General features: G+C 30.9%; 1 protein-coding gene across 1 annotated transcript; it reads right to left on the reverse strand.

Moving 5' to 3' along the window:
* Positions 1-7200: 7200 nt before the first annotated feature.
* LOC115965060 (2-oxoglutarate-dependent dioxygenase AOP3-like) lies at positions 7201-14801 on the reverse strand. Its single transcript, XM_031084264.1, has 3 exons — positions 14434-14801; positions 13404-13725; positions 7201-7555 (listed from the first exon to the last, which is right to left on the reverse strand). Exons 1-3 carry the CDS (start codon positions 14799-14801, stop codon positions 7319-7321), a joined length of 927 nt encoding a protein of 308 aa, XP_030940124.1. The 3' UTR covers positions 7201-7318.
* Positions 14802-17625: the final 2824 nt, after the last annotated feature.

Genomic DNA, 17625 nt, shown 5'->3' on the forward strand with positions numbered 1-17625 from the left:
ACCAAACACAAAAACAGAGCTTTATCAGATGTTCCAAATGCCAAAAATTATGCCACATATGAACAGTACCGTTGCAAATTTGCAACAGTACGGACGAAAATAGTATAAGTTTTATTAATTTTTTATTCTCTTTTCTCTCTCCTCTCTCCTCACTTTATTCTTTTCTCTTCTCTCTTTCTCTTTCTCTCCGCCTCTCCGTCTCTGTCTGTGTCTCCTCTTTCTCTTTCTTTCTGACTCTCCCTCTCTTTCTTTGATTGTTGATCTTTCTTTGTGGGCCGAGTTGATTTCGTGGGTGGTGGTGGATCATCCTTGTTCGTGATTTCATGGGTCTAGGTTGATTTCATGGTTCGATTGTTCGACAAGTGTGAGTCTGGGTTGATTTCGTGGGTTTGGGTGATGGTGGTTCGGCAAGTGTGATATGATTTTAGTGGGTTTTGTGGTTTGATTTCAGTGGGGTGATTTGATTTTGTGATTTGGTGGGTTCGTGGGTCTCTGACCGGCATGGGTCATCGGCTAGGAGATCTGTTGGTCATTGGTGTGGGCATCATGGTGGTTGTTTGCTAGATTTCATGTGTTTGGGTTGTGTGAAATGTGATTTGTGGCTTGGTCGGTGGTTGATCTGTGGGGGTGGCCGATGGTTATGGCTGTGTAGTGTTTGTTTGATGTTTTTTTTTTTTTTTGGTAGTAGTGGCTATATTGGTGGTGGTGGTTGATCTGTGGGGGGCCGGTGGTTGTGGCTGTGTAGTGTTTGTTTGAGTTTTTTTTTTTTTTTTGGTAGCAGTGGCTGATATTGGTGGTGGTGGTTGATTTGTGGGGGTGGCCGGTGGTTGTGGGCTGTGGCGATTGATCTGCGGGCGTGGGTTGTTGTTGTTGATGGTGATGATAGGGAGGAGATAATATATTATTTTAATGTGTAGTAAATATTATTTTAATGTATAGAATTGAATGATAAAACATCTGATAAATGGGATGTTGTAAAATGATGTGATAAAATAATAAAGTAGGTCTTTGGTATGGCAAAATGGCATAAATTTTAACACAACTGCTGTGGATGCTCTTAGTATACTTTTAACAAAAAAATTTCAACCAAAAACTAGATAAGGGGTTCCCAAACGGACACTAAGCGGTCTGGACTCTGGAGTCTTGGTTCCTTAGTGCTAGACTCTGGAGTCTGGACGTTGGAGAGGGAAAGAGGATTCAAGCTTGGTGATGCTGTAATAGAAGAGACCATCCCATTGTCAACTCCAAAGTAAGCTAGAAAAAAATTTTAAATAAGGAAGGAGCAAAAAATACAACTTTTTTTTTTCACTTTTATTTTCTTTGTAAAAATTGTTCAAATAAGAATGTGTTTATCAAAATTTAAATTTATGAATGTCCAATTATTTTAAGCTATTGATACAGTTATCACTTATAGGATTATAACCTTATTAAAAATGAACGTAAAATGTAATTTTAGAGTTTCTTAAAAAATAAAATTAATAGTAATTTTTTTAGAAAAAAAAAATTAATAGTAATTAATAAATACATGGGTGCAAAAATTTTGCCAAGAATTTTTTTTTTTTTTTTTTTTGGAGAAAGGTTTGCGGAGAATTTTGAGGGGGCCAGAACCCAGAAGCATAATTTTTCTTTAATGGTTGGATCTTTATTCTCATTACATCATATTATCAATGGTTGTCCAACAGAGCATATTGATTTACACACAAATAACAAATGATTATTATTATTTTTTTTAAAACCAAATGATTATTAAATTCAGACAACACCTCTAACTTCTATATCATATTCTTCTCAAAAAAAAAAAAAAAATCAATATCATATTCTTCACCTTCAAACCTTTAACTTCACATAACACCCAGCAAATAGCACGTTGAACTTAGATTCAAATTTAATGGAATCTTTATTCTCAATACATCATCTATACTACTATTTAAAGGGCTTTCTCCTCATTTCTTTAGTTCAAAAATGCCCTTACACTCCTATGTTTAAATAGAGACAAAATTAAAGAACAATCCAGTAAAAATGCAACTCTAACTCCCACTAAAATATTGTCTAAAAAATAGAGTCCCTCTCCTACTGATTTCCAAATTGCTTTATCTATTTATAAATTAGATTTGCAAAATAAAAATTATATATGAAAAATAACGACACAGGTTTCCTTTCTTCTAAATTCTAATCTCACTTTTTTTTTCTTTTTCTTTTTTCAAATCTCTTCTTCTTTATTTTTGAATTATTTTAAAAAAATGTGATTTTTAATCTAATCCTTTTTTTTTCTTTTTAATGAATTATTTATTTATTTATTTAGGTTGGTGATTGAATTGTTTTCTCTTCACATTTGTTTGTAATGCCTTTTGTTTTTATTTTAATGAACATATTTTCTATGTCCAAAATAAAAATTACTATGCATATAATTTAATTGGATAGAAGAGAAAAACGTCTCAAATTGAAATAAATGGAAAATTATAACACTAAACCCAAAAAAAAAAAAAAAAAAAATTCAAATAAGACCTTCAACTTCTATATCGTATTCTTCACCTTCAATTTTATATATTATAACACCTTCAACATTATATTCAAATTTTTAATGAATCCTTATGTACCGATTACAATTAAACTTTTCCTCAAAGAAGAAAAAAAAAAAAATATATATATATATATATATATTACAATTAAACCTTCAACTTCTGTACGGTGCAGAACATAATTTTTTATGTTCACTAATATCATATTCTTCATGGTTATCCAAATTGAGCAGATTGGCCTACAAATAACACTCATGTAAAAAATAAAAAAATAAAAAATAAAAAAAAACAAACAAAAAAACTTTCGGCTTGACTGGATTTTTTTTTGTTTTTGATGTTAATTGGTATTCTGTTCCCCTGTTTTGGCTGTGGCTGAACAGGGTATACTTTTTACTTGTAAATTGTTTGGTTATTTTCAATAAAGTTCTATCTCTTATCTCAAAAAAAAAAAAAAAAAAAAAAAACACTCATGTATTAATACAAATCAGTTGTATTTGCAGCAACCTTGGCATTTAATTCACTATTAAAATTTAAAACTTATCATTTACTCATGACCCTAACCTATAGCATCACAATCTACCTATTCTCTTCTCCGTACTAAACCTACAACCTCTTATTGGCCCAAAATAGCCAATTTGATGTAAGCCTAGCAAATTAAAATTCAGAAATCCAGCTGCACATTTATGTAAACATTAATTCTTTAACAGTACCAAACTCCAAATTAACTCTTTCAATACTCTAAGTCATAAGTTAATCAGCCATCAGAAACTATAAAGGTAGTCTAAAAATTAAAAAAACCATCAAATTTCAATGCAGATTCAATTTATTATTTAGAACCCTTAACAAATCCGTAATAGTTTGGACAGATTGGGGTTGATATAGGCCTATTGTCTAGCTTAGACAGGTGCAACAACCAAAAGACAGAGAATCTCGACTAGCTATTATTTGCTATATGATAAAGATATAGGTACCCAACTACATGTATGATAAACGAAATGTACAATATTTTTTTTTTTCCATATAACCATATATAATTTGAAATACTATAATTTAAAATCTTATATATATACATGTTTGCATGTCACACACTCCTATATATTTTATTTTAACTTAAAATACTGAGTCAATTTGGGTTACGTTTGTGGTACTTTTCAACCCAACTTGAATTCCTCAAATTGAAAATTTCTCAAACCAACATTAGGTTAGGCCATTTTTAGGCATAATAAAAATTGGACTTTAATTCAACTACTTAATTTCAGTATTCAATAAATTGTTTCAATTTACACAATTTGGCCTCATGTTCTAACTCTACAAAAACCAAGTCCTAAAATACAAAAATATATTGTCAATGGTCTTATATTTCAACTGGCACATTTTGATTTTTCCAACGAAGATATTCATGGCTCAAATTCTCATACTTGTTGTAAGAGCATCCACAGCAGTAGAGCTAAAAATTTAGCTTTTTAGCTCCACCAAAAGTTACTTTATCTATTTTACCTACACACATGCTGCAGCAGTGGATCTATTTTAGTTTTCAACACAATAAAATAATATAAATATTACAATAAAATAATATAACTACTATAATAAAATAATTCATCTCACTACAATAAAATAATATATTCACTACACACAATTATCACAGCCACACACTCCACCAGCAACAACCTTCATATGACAACCACAGCCCACGGCAACAACCTTCATGTGACCACCACCAACATAGCCACAACCATAACCCAACACAGCCCACAGCAAGAAAAAAAAAAAAAAAAAAAAAAAAAAAAAAAAAAAAACAAACCACTAACACAACCACAACCACCAACACAACCCACGGCAACCACAACCACAGCTACCAAACCACCACCAACATAGCCACCAAACCGCCATTTCAACCACAATCCACAATCACAACCAAACCCAACAAAAAAAAAAAAAAAATCAAACACCCAAAAACCCACAAACCCAGCAATCCAAAACCCATGAACCCAGAATTCCCGCCGTCGCCGATCATGGCGTCGTTTTACAGCCGCCTTGACTGAGCATAGAGCTTCGATGGGTCCGTGGCGTGCTTGAGTTCGATGAAGGCGAGATGGGTCAACGGTGTGGGACGGCAACTGGGCGACGACGATGAAGATCAATGATGAAGATCGGCGACGATGAAGATCCAAAATGATGAAGATCGGCGATGGTGAAGCAGAGAGTAGACGAGGGAGAGAAAAAAAAAATGAGAAGGAAAGAGGAAGAAAGAAGAGAAGCCGGAGAGAGAGAGAGAGAGAGAGAGAAAAGAAAGAAAAGGAAAAAATATTTTTTTAATAGAAGAGGAGAGAGAAATTTAATAAAATAATATTTTTTTTCTTTTAGATGTTATGAACAGTGCACATCTATTTATAGATGTGCACTGTAGCAATGGAGCTAAATTTTTTAGATTTAGCTCCACTGCTGCAGCAAGGTTTTTGTGTTTGTGGAGCTAAATTTTAGCATTATAGTTACACTGCTGCAAATGCTCTAACTATTTGAAATAAGTTTCAATATCAAACCTGAATCAACCTAACTTAACTTGATGCCTTGAGAATATTTGTACTCTTCTTTTTTTTCTTTTTCTTTTTTTAGTGTGCGTTTGTTTCAGCTTTGAGGAGTTGAAACGCACGTTTCTGCAAAACCTGGAGCAACTTGTGCGTTTTGGGCCAAGACTAAAAACGCGCTGAGAACGCACAAAACTTATGGAGCGCTGGAGGTCCATAAAACAAAAAGCGCATGCGCGTTGGAACTATCCGTTGGGTTGGTTAATCAATTACCAAATTACCCTGATAAAAAGTCCTCATCAGTTCTCAAGCCTAAAGCTCACTACAATAAAAGCAAAAAAAATTTGTCTCTCATAAAACTGATATAATTTAAACAACAAATCTAAAATCAAAACAACAACAGCAGATCAAGAACAGAAAAAAAAAATATATATATATATATATAACAACAATAAATGATCAAGAAAAAAAAAATAGAATTCGATTTGACAAATCTAAAATTAGAAACAACAACTAATCAAGAACAAGGAAAAAAAAATAGAAGCTGATATGACCCTTGGTTGCATGCACTCTACAATGAGGAGGAGGAGCAGCGGTGGCGATGTGGTGGAGCAAAGGCGATTTCTCCTTTCTCTCCATGCGTGTTTGTGTGTGTATGAAGATAATGACACCAAAAGGCAAGCAAAATTATGTGAGACGTATCACAGAGAGAGCTAGATAAAAAATAAAAAGAGAGAGAGAGAGAAGAAAATGAGAGAGTTGGAGAAAGAGTGAGGGAGCTTTTGAAATCAAGTGGAAGTAAAGAAAAAAAAAAAAAAAAAAAAAAAAGAGTGAGGTAGCTTCAGGAATCAAGTGGAAGTAAAGAAAAAAAAGGAGAGGATGTACTAATGATGGGTATACGTGTGTGGTGGACAAAATGCAAGAAAAAAAACAAAGGAAACGTATAGATGAAATAAAAGGCAAAGAATAAGAAATCACAATTTAAAAATAATACCATAATATTTTCACAATAAATTTTAAGTAATTAGCTAATATTGGTAGGTAAAAATATAATTTCAGTGGTGAGTTCAAATTAGAACTAGTAACAACTTTCCATATAAGATTTTGTTATGATTCTTGTGAAAGTATTGCAAAAAATATTGTGGATGTAATATTTTTTGTTGAAAAATATAATTGTTGAGAATGAATAGAAAAAAAAAATTTGATTAAAAAAGTGGGTAGGCAAAAGGTAAATGTCAAACAATACAAAAATTTGCCTAACTTGTTGGAGATGCTCTTATATATATTGTCCTTTTTGGTAATTTACAACTCAAACCGCTACTTTTATAAGCGTTAGCTAAACACTCAGTTTTTTCAAAAAGCACTTTTTAACAGCTTTTACCAAACATTCAGCTTTTTGAAAATGCACTTTTTCATTATGCACTGTTTGAAAACTCAACTTTTTTATTATGTACTTTTACAAAAAGTTGAACCAAACTCACCCTTAATCATAAGATGTCTATTAGTCCTTGATAATGACATGATGGGAATCACCAAATGTTTTTAGTTGAACACATCTTGTAAAGACAAATTCACAAATGAAAATCCTAATCCAATAGATGTCCACTCTAGTTATTACTTTTCTTTCTGTTACTTTGAAAGTGGTTGTTTCAGCTTCAGCAACTCGAATTTTTTATATTTCTTATTATTTATCATCAAACAAATAGACTTGGGATCATCATGAGAGCAAATGTTTTGTAAGAGAGAGAGATGAATAGCTTCCAACATTGGAGATCAGTGGATTACGACAAGAGAGTTTTTTTTACAAATTATCATGAGACATGACTTTTATTTGTGAAGTAACTAGCTTTCAAATAAATGACTATGGTCTAGCACACCAACAATCAGAGGGTTACTATAATGGTCCGTTTGGATTGAGGGGGAGGGAAGGGGAGTATAGTAGATTTAGTACAAAATTAACTTATTTTTAGCCAACTCTACTCTACTCCCCTCCATTCCCCCCTTCTTCCCCCCTCTATCCAAATAGGCCATTAAATGGCCCAAGAGCTTTGAAATAAAATACATGTAACCATCAAGTTCCCGTATAACATATTTCATGGCATGGTTTATTCCAGGTAAATAAAGGACTTCCTATAACTTGGAAGAAAGCCAACCCATGAAATAAACATAATTTTTTATTCATTGTATAATAGATTAGGAATATCCATTTGTCAGTTGTTTCAAACTGTGCATATCAGACATGGAAAACAATAAAATTCTTTGGGGCAAAAGATGTCAATTAACACCACAATAAACTTTGATAGGATTCTCAGCTCCCTGACCTTCTTCTGATCTAACATAATCAATGTGATCAAATGGTTCATACTGTAAAGGGTGTTCATCATCAACCAGCTCTTCCGGTACATGTATTGTCCCTTCGTTGAATGTAAAGAGCCCAAGCAAATGTATTGTCTTGTTTCCATTCATCATGACTCTATGCTTGCAAGGCTGTAACCTGTCATTACTCCATGCCTACACCATGCAAATTATACAACCCTAAAAATGTTAATGATGACCACCATGCAATGGTCACTTCACAAATATAAGTACTTGTGGGGTGTGGAAAGTAAGGGCCGGATTTCAAGTATCCGGGATAGAGTTTCACACACATATACACTTAAATTAGACTAAAGTAGAATTTCTATCTTGTATAAAAATAAAATAAAAAATGTTAATAATGATTATATATAGTAGTTGAAATTAAATTAGTTGCAAACTCACTCGATACTTGAGAATATATTTTAATTTGAAATATGATATAATATATAATTTTTTTTGTATCCAGTGTCTAATTCCACTGGACACTAAACACAAGCTCTTCCTTTATTTTTATTTTTTTCTGAGCAATAATTTTAATTAATGTAGTCTATAAATGTAATTGTTTTGTATTAGGCAATCAGTCAAAGAGTTGGTACGTACATTGAAATATATATGTGTGTGTATATATATATATATATATATGTATATATGTATGTATGTATCCAAATATTGTTTGAAACTCAAATACCTACTTTCAAAAACAACTAAATATTACTAACAAAAACTTAAATAAAATCATACCCATCTATATTCTATACTTTATATAATAATCAAAAACAACTAAATACTAACAAAAACTTAAATCAAATCATGATATCCATCTATATTTTATACTATATATAATAATAGAATTATCTATATATATATATATAAAACCGAAGCTTTTGAAGCTCCCACAATTTTCCACGTCATCACTATTTTCTTTTTCTTTTTCTTTTTATTTTAGATTCTTTTTAGAAAATTCTATTTCAACTAAAATTCTATAACAAAAATTTTCACAAATATAAACTTCACTATTTTCTTTTTCTTTTTCTTTTTATTTTAGATTCTTTTTAGAAAATTCTATGCTTTTGAAGCTCCCATAATTTTCCACGTCATCACTATTTTCTTTTTCTTTTTCTTTTTATTTTAGATTCTTTTTAGAAAATTCTATTTCAACTAAAATTCTATAACAAAAATTTTCACAAATATAAACTTCACTATTTTCTTTTTCTTTTGCTTTTTATTTTAGATTCTTTTTAGAAAATTCTATTTCAACTAAAATTCTATAACAAAAATTTTCACAAATATAAACTTCTTTAAATAAAACTCTATTAGATATATGTTTCAAAAGCTTGAAAATTCTATTTCAACTAAAATTCTATAACAAAAATTCTCACAAATATAAACTTCTGCCAAGGTTGAAACCCTTCATACTCACTCAAATTTTCACAAAGAAAACACACATATCAAATTGAAGCCATAGTAGGAAGCAAGTTGATTCTTCAACGAGAACAAATCCTGAAGTACGAAGGCCACCTAATCGCTTTTAGCTTTGAACTCGATTGTCTTATTAACAACAAAGTCTATGAATTGCAGTGATAGACAGCCGTCCACAAATAACATCCACGCAATGTCTTGATGTTCTTCTTAATTATCTCATATAATTCTAGGAATTATTTTATTTAATATTTTTTGGAATTAATATATTTAGATGATTGGCATAGCAGACAACGTAAAAACAATTTTCTGTCATTTATGTTGCCTTCTGCATAACCCTAAATCAATGTTGAAAGGTTGTGTTTTACAACCATCTGATCTTGGTAACCAAACTCTGCACCTATGATTGTTTATGATTATTTTTGTTCATTGTTTGTAGTTTAAACCCATTAAAACTTATTGCTTGATGGTATTTCATGATTTTTTTCCCCTTTCCTTTTTCTTTCAAGGTTGCTAGGAACACAACCTAACATGTGATTTTTTTTTTCATTGTTTAAAGTTTAGACCCATTAAAATTTAAAACTTATTACTTTATAGGTTCAAACAATGACTTCTTTATCAAATTGTAACACAAATTGAAGTTATACAAGAGAAATTCATGCAATAATGTAGTTTCTTAATCAATTTAAAATTTTATAAAATCATTTTAGTTTATCACATAAATAGGTAGGTTCCCGTGCATAGCACGGGTTAGCGACTAGTTGTATTTAATTTTGCAAACTCCTATTGCGCTAGCTAATCAACCACGTCATCAACCTTTTTTCCTATCGATCTTTCCTTTCTTTTATTTTTTGGCAATATTAAATATAAAAATATATATTATTATCTTCTTTCAAATCCAAGCATAAGCCACAATAATTTCAGTTTGTTTTTACACCTATTTGGCTGCTAACTTTACAAATCTGCATGAGGCACAATTATGCTAGTTGATGTTACAACTATCCGGTTACTGACTTTACAAATCCAAGCACAAACCACATCAGCCAATTGCTATACAAATCCAAGCATAAGCCACAATTGACAAAACCACCATAATTTAATTTAAACTCTCTTTTTGTATAAAAGCATTAACAAAATCACTTCTATGATATTAAAGACTTGCTGACTATGTATTTCAATTTGCTGACAACACTCTCTATTTCTTATTTTTTTTGGTTAACAAAAACTCTCTCTATTTCTTATATTTGTTCTCTTTGGTGCATTTTTTATTATTTCTACTTTTTTTTCCTTTACTAATGATTCTTTTTGTTAATATTTATTTAATTGTCTCTGCAAATTTTCTATGTGGACAATATAGTATTACAAACGTACTATCAATTTTAGTATGGTAGCACTATATCTTTAACATAGCAAATTATACAGCAACTCATTAACAAAAGAACCATTAGCGAAGAAAAAAAAAGTAGAACTAATAATCTTACCAGAGGAGAAACAAAATATAAGAAATAGAGAGAGACTATTGTAAGTAAATTGAAATACATATAGCTAAGTATTGTGTCAAGCTCAAACATAATACAGAACTTTTACAAGGTTAGTTTGTTAGATAACAATTCTAGAATAATTTTTCATTGCATATTGAAATACAATGATGTTTATTTATCATATGAAACCAAAAAAAAAAAAAAAGCTTAAATATTGTAGTATTAAACATACCAAGTATATAACGACAATTTCCTATAAAAAAAAATAATAAAAAAACGACAATTTCTTTTCAATCTTTTATCATGGGAAGCATGTCTCTATCTTACTAAAGGAAAGCTACATTTTCTTCTAAAAAAAATAGAAAAGAAAGGAAAGCTGCAATTTTGCAATGGTAAGTCTTTTCTATTTTTGTCAATAAGAATTATATTTCATGGAAAGTCTTAAATATTGTAGAAGCGGTTATGTTAGTGTTTTTATACCCAAAAGAGAGAGAGAGAGAGAGAGAGAGAGAGAGAGTTTAAGCTAAATTATGGTGGTAGCTCCAAGATTTTTATAAGGGAATTTAAAAGGCATTTCATTAAAATACCATATGAAAAATAACGGCACTATTGTTGTTTATGTGGCTTATGCTTGGATTTGTAAAGTTAGTAACCAAATTGTTGAAATATTATTGGCATTGTTGTGACTTTATACGGCTTATGCTTGGATTTGTTGAAATATTATTGGCATTCTTGGATTTGTCAAGTTAATAACTGAATAGCTGTGATATCAATTGGTATTATTGTGACTTATGCTAACTTGTAAAGTGTTTTTTATAGAAGAAAAAAAATTGTAAATTGTAATATCAATTGAAGGTATTAATATTTCTGTATATTTAATATTGCCACCAAAAAAAAAAGGGATTGATGATGTGGTTGATAAGGTAGCACAACAAGAGTTTTGCAAAATTAAATTCAACACTTCTACTTTTATGTTGATTATAGTTTATAGATTATAGAATATAGATAATTGAAGGTGTTAACTAGCAATAGAAGAAATGTAACAAAACTTGGGATGTTGTTGGTCTAGCTAGTAACATATACAAGAGGTAGGAACTCTTATTGATAATGATCGGGTGCATCTGTAGCTGCAAATTTGTACTTATAGTAGCAGCTGAGTATTTTTTCGGTGTTTGCTTTAACAAATGCCTATAAATTTATAAATTTATATGTCTGTTTAATATGATTAATTTTGCCAACTTATTTTACTATTCAGCTTATTTTTACTACTATTTATGAGTCTTACTGCACTTTTTGGTACTATTTATGAGTCTCATTATACTATTTTAACTAATTTTTACTTTTATCTATAATACTTTCAATAAAAAAATTTCAATTTCAGTAAAATAAGCGAATCTCAAACAAATTATTTAAGACAAATTGAAAGAGATGTATTCAAGATTGATTTTTGAAATGTTTCAATTAAAGCCCAGTCCCATGAAACACCTCTCCAGCTTGGGTCTAGGCTTCGGAGGGTTAAAGGAGAGAGTTACCACCATTACGTAGCCCAACCCATGGGCTAAAACTTTTTTTTTTTTAATAACCTATTTCAACCAACAAAAATAATGCAATACTATGTTTATAACTTTATATATAAATCAATAGCCTCGTAACTCAATTGATACATTTTGGTGTTTCCAATAAAAATATCCAGGTTCAAATCTCCATCTCCTATTGTAAACTATCAAATTATCCAAAATACATATATAAACCTTAAAAACAAGTTCTAATCTATATATCATCATCATATTATTAAGGTTCTCAAAAAAAAAAAATTGATATTGTTAAGGATTCCTAAACTAATATCTTAAATCACATTTTATTTAAGAATCAAATAATCCCACCGTTCTTTTCAAAAAATAAAATAAAATAATAATTACGTAGTTTTGCTGAAAAACAAAGTATATTAGCTCAAACTAGGCCTGGTCAATATATTGAGTTCAAGTCCAACCCAAAATCTTACACTATCAACAAAATTGGCCCAGCCCAAATATACAAGGCAAAATCTAGGTCTATGCCGTTCCTCCCAAAAAAAATATTCTGGGTCTATGCCCGAAATTTTATGCTTGGTTGGGCTGGACCGTTGGACCATCCAGCCCATAGACAGCCCATTTGTGGTCCGTACAGTAAAATATATATCATATGCACTCATCACTTTAAAATAGAAGAAAAATTTGTAAAGGGAAATTAAGAGAGATTTTCTTGAGTTTCAATTCAGAACTTCAGATTTGTAGTTTATTCTTTTTAGTACAGCAAGAGTATTTTAGAATTTTTTTTTTTTTTTTTTTCTATTGGGTTTTAATTGAGCCAGCTTGATGGAGAATTTTATACAATTTTTTTTTTTTTTTTTTTGCAATTAATTGTGTTTGAGAAGTTAATAAAAAGAACATATATTGAATGAAACACAAATTTGAACCAAAAACCCTAACAATTTAACTCTTTTTTTTTGAGATAGAGTTTCAATCTATGGCATCCGCTTTTGATGATAGCTTTTTATCATCAGACTAAGACATCAATCAGTTTTTAGTGTAGGTGAAGATTGAATCCAAAATTTCTTATTCAACTATCACTAACTTTACCAACTAATGTTTAAATCTTAGATATAGTAAAATGATTTAGTGTACCTGATGTATTACACTCTCCAATACATAAGGGTGAGTCCCTTTCTTATGTGAGATAAATTAATAAAATGGATAAAAAAAATTTTGAATAAAACACAAATTTGAATAAAAACTCTAGCACTTTAACCATAGATCTCGTTAAATGACCCATGCACTCAAGACATTATACTTTCTTATCATATAAGGGTAAGTCTCACTCTTACGTTACATAAAGACTCAACGTGCATAATAACTTACTAATAACGATCTTTTTTCACTATGAAAACTTTTACTTCTATTTCAGATCGTGCATAATAACTTAATAATGATCTTTTTTTTCACTATGAAGACTTGCACTTCTATTTTTAATCTCATCACTGTCTCACATTAAATTAAATTAAATAATTAAAACAGAAAACAAAAACAAACATATATTTTTGTAAAATAGAGGCAGTGACATACCTGAAATGCATCACCAACCATGTACAAAAAGGATGAAGGTTTAGGATCTAAGCCAATCCACTCACCATCCCTGGTCTGTACCTCAAAAGCATTAACACGGTGCTGCTGCACTATGCTGGTGAAGGACTTGTCCGTGTGAGTAGGAAAGCCCTTCTTAGGATTATAATTCTGATATTCTTTGTATTTTCCAAATCGGATAACATACCCAGTTGATGCAATGTTTGAGTCATAGTATTTCTCAACACCATAGTTTTCAAACACCATTCTTGTCACCATTTGATCAAGTTCTGCCATTATTTTTGCGTACAAATTAGCTCCTTCACTATTTAAGAGAGAACAAAAAGATGGATCAAAAAAGTAGTCGCACAAATGATCATATTAAGCATAGTTGAATAGTTGATTACATTTTCACCAATCCCGACTAATTTGTTAAGATTCATAGTTGATCTCAAAATTTTAAGATTAATGTTTGATTTTTGTTTATTATAAAGTTTTAACTTATAGTGTCTGCTTCTGATGATTGTGATCTTTATCATCCGACCAAGATGCTAATCGGTTTTTGGTATAGATGAGGATTAAACTGAATAGTGTTTGGTTTTTTTAATGGAGGGAAATAATTAATAGAGAATATGCTTCTTCTTTTTCAATCTTAATCTTTTTTTGATTAAATTTTATCATCTTCTTTTTCTTTTTATACACTTTTAATTTCTTTTGTTAATGAGATCTTTCTCATTTGATTTTTTTTTTTTTTTTTGAGAAGATTTCTCATTTGAACTTAGAATTTGTAATTTTGGATGCTTGAAAACATTTTATAAAGTCAAAATTTCAATGGAATGTTTAATTAATTCTCTTGTTAATCCAAACAAGGGGTTAACATTGAGAATTCCTCAATTATAAATTTAAGATTCCACCTCAAAACTCTTCCTCCAAACAAAATATTGATACGATTTCCTCTCATAAAATGTAAATTTAACTGCATAAGATAATTGGTATATTTATATATAATGGAAAAAAGAAGATCGAGCCATACCAGAAATGATCATTCCCATTAGACCACATGAGATTTGTGAACTTCTGGCTTTCTCCTAGGCACGTTGCCTTATCAATCCCCATGCTTTCATGGGCTGAACCAACACTGATGTAGCCACGGTAAGGCTTGTCATGTGTGTTTTGCATCTTGGTTTCTGTGGGGAGCTCAAACAACTCTCGTATTGTGCCAAAGATTTTGTTATGGAGCTCCAAAGAAATCCTGTCGCCAATTTCTGCAACGAAACAACCTTGTTCTTCTAGTGCATGGCAAACAGCTTTGCGTGTTGAGAGCCAAGAACTTGTGCCAGGCTTCAAGTTCTCACTTGAGAAATCTATGACTGGAATTTTGGACAGAGCTTGTCTACCCATGATTTTGTTTACCTACTACTTTTTATGAGAGAAAATAGTTTCTACTCCCAAAACGTACACCATATATTTCTTTTGATGCTCAAGCCTCTAGATGGAGATGCTAGGAAAATTTAACAAGAGTGCTCTCAAAGAAAATGCATTTAATGATAAAAGATTTTCATGATTTGTTTCTCTTTTGTACCAATGTCATATCCTTTTATAGGATTTCTAAATATGAGTAATGTTACAAAGACAAACTATTTTACAATATTTTTACAAACTGTTAATGTGATTTTGGTAATTTTCAAATAATTATTGGTAAACATAAATGTGATATTAATAGTAGACCCATATTAGAACTAATAAGAATTTGTTATATTAATAATTTATAAAAATGTTGTAAAATAGTTTGTGGCTATATCATTACTCTTCTAAATATATCATAACTATATATGGGAAACCATTTTCATAAATGGCATGAGATCAAATTAATTGCTTTACTAGCTAATTTTCAGCTGAGTTAATCTTATGCCAGTCTATTTCTAGGATTTGTTCAAATCCGAATTTTCCAATAATGTAAAAGAAATGTGATCTTTAAAGTAGCTTCTTAAACAATCGAATCCTTGCCTTAGATTATTCTTTGAATACCTAAGAATTTTCCGAATTTTCTGACCCCTTCAACAGTACAATCTCTTAATTTTTGGAATCTTATGATTTTATGCTAGATTCTATAGATAAATGGAAATGAAACATAATAAATTAGTATTCATGGATGCCAATTATATAGGTCACATTTTCAGCTCCCTTATTTATAGATGTGCATATGCATCCCATCAGTGACTTAGGGTGTGTTTGTTTAGAAGTAAAATAAGATGGATGGAAAACTTTGGAGAGAAAATGGAAATGAAAACTTTTTTAGAGTGTATTTGGTTGGGTGGAAAGGAAGGAAAATAAATGGTAGGATCCAAGTATTTTCTCTCCAAGCCTACCAAAAAATTTTCTGTCCAAAATGGAGAGAAAACTGAAGGAAAAAATTGGGCATTAATTTTGGACAAAAATGTCCATATACAATTGCACCTTCACCGCATTGCTTTTCTTCGCACTTTTTGTCTTTTTTCTTTTCTTCCTACGTTTGCCTGCCTCTTTATTTTTTTTCTTTTTACCTTTGATTTACTGGGCAGGCGTTGCCTCCCACACCCCACCCCCCCTCCCCCCCTATTTTTTCCTTTTCTTCTGATTTACCGAGCAGCTTGTCCAGTATTCTTTTTTTTTGGCTTTCTTTTATGTGTTTTTTTTTTTTTTGTTTAGATGTGATTTTTTTTTATGGACATGATTTTTGCTTTTTAATAAATTTACTTGATTGATTTTTTTTTTTTTTTGGTTGTTTATCACTTTTTTGGTTTTAATTGGACATAATTTTTTAACAAGGATATATGCATAAATTTATACAAATTCACATTTTCCATTCTTCCATTTTTCCACTACCAATCAAATAAAAATGAGGAAAATTAAAATTTTTTTTATTCTCCTACTTTTCCATCCTCTCATCATTTTCTATCCTCCCACCATTTTCTAGTCAATAACCTGTGCTTTTCTCAATAGTTAACAAAATATTTTTTTTCTAATATTGTAGAATCTTTTTTATAAGCCTACTATATTGTCAATAGAATATTTGTTTAATTATTTCAATATTGTAAAAACTTTTTAAATGTCCGTTATTCATTACAACTGAAAACAAAAATAGTATAAAGATTTAATTTTTTGAATTAGAACAAAAAATATATATATAATTGCAAGAAACACCACTCATAAAGGATCGGATTTTTTTTTCTTTTTATAATTCAGAAAGGGATATTGTAGGGTCACAATTCAGGGCTCAAGCCTAACAGGTATGGGGTTCTGGCCCAAGGAGCCCGAAACAATGAATTTATAGACAGTGGGCTACAGAACTAGGCCTTAACGAAGTGTATTCTAGCTAAAATTGGGCCATGCAACAATTGAAAGTAAGAAAATCTCCTTCAGTCCGTTAGATATTTAGTCCGAGGAGACATGGAGAATGTATACCGGTCTCTGTTCATAGGCTATGGTTCTTGCACCGTTCTTCTGTTCTAAGTTCCTTTTTTCTCCGTCCACTTCTTCATGTGGACTCCCCTTTCTTATATAGCCTTCTTGAAGTCATCAGGACCTTACACTTATTGATCATCTAGACCTTCATTTGAGTGTCTGTCCCATCGGACATCCCCACCATCTTTCTGTGAGTTGTGGTAGCCAAAGTAACACTGTTCACAAGTCCTCTCAACATTAATGCGGCCAGAAAAGTAGCTGTCATGCATTTAATGTGGCAACTGCAGCCTCACCCTTGGCATCCTACGCTTTCTTCCTTCTTACGGGCTTGTAGAACTCATCCTTGTTACTAATGCTCATTGGGGTGGGTCCTTCTAGCAGGTAGAGTGCATGTTTGAGCCATATTTGGTACGTCCGAGAAGACATTTCTCCTCGAACCGCCTTTTAAACATCTTCAGGCCCACAAGAATTAGACTGGAAGCCCTTTTGGCACCCACGTCTTCTCCTCGGACGTGGTCGAATTTCCCATACGGGACCCAAGGCCCATTGTATGATCTTGGGCCTTTGCCCTTACAGATATCAATATAATTACAAACATAAACATTATATATATATATATTAGAATATAATTATATAGCCTCCAATATTTCAAAGTCAAATTATCAAAATATATTTTTTTAGAATAATCATTTCATCATTTTCTTTTCAATATTCAACAATATTGATATAAAAAATACAAAATTAGTAATTTCCTAAAACATATATAGTTTATAATAATAAT

This window comes from Quercus lobata, chromosome 10 (genome assembly GCF_001633185.2).
Source record: "Quercus lobata isolate SW786 chromosome 10, ValleyOak3.0 Primary Assembly, whole genome shotgun sequence".
In the NCBI taxonomy this organism is placed as follows: Eukaryota; Viridiplantae; Streptophyta; class Magnoliopsida; order Fagales; family Fagaceae; genus Quercus; species Quercus lobata.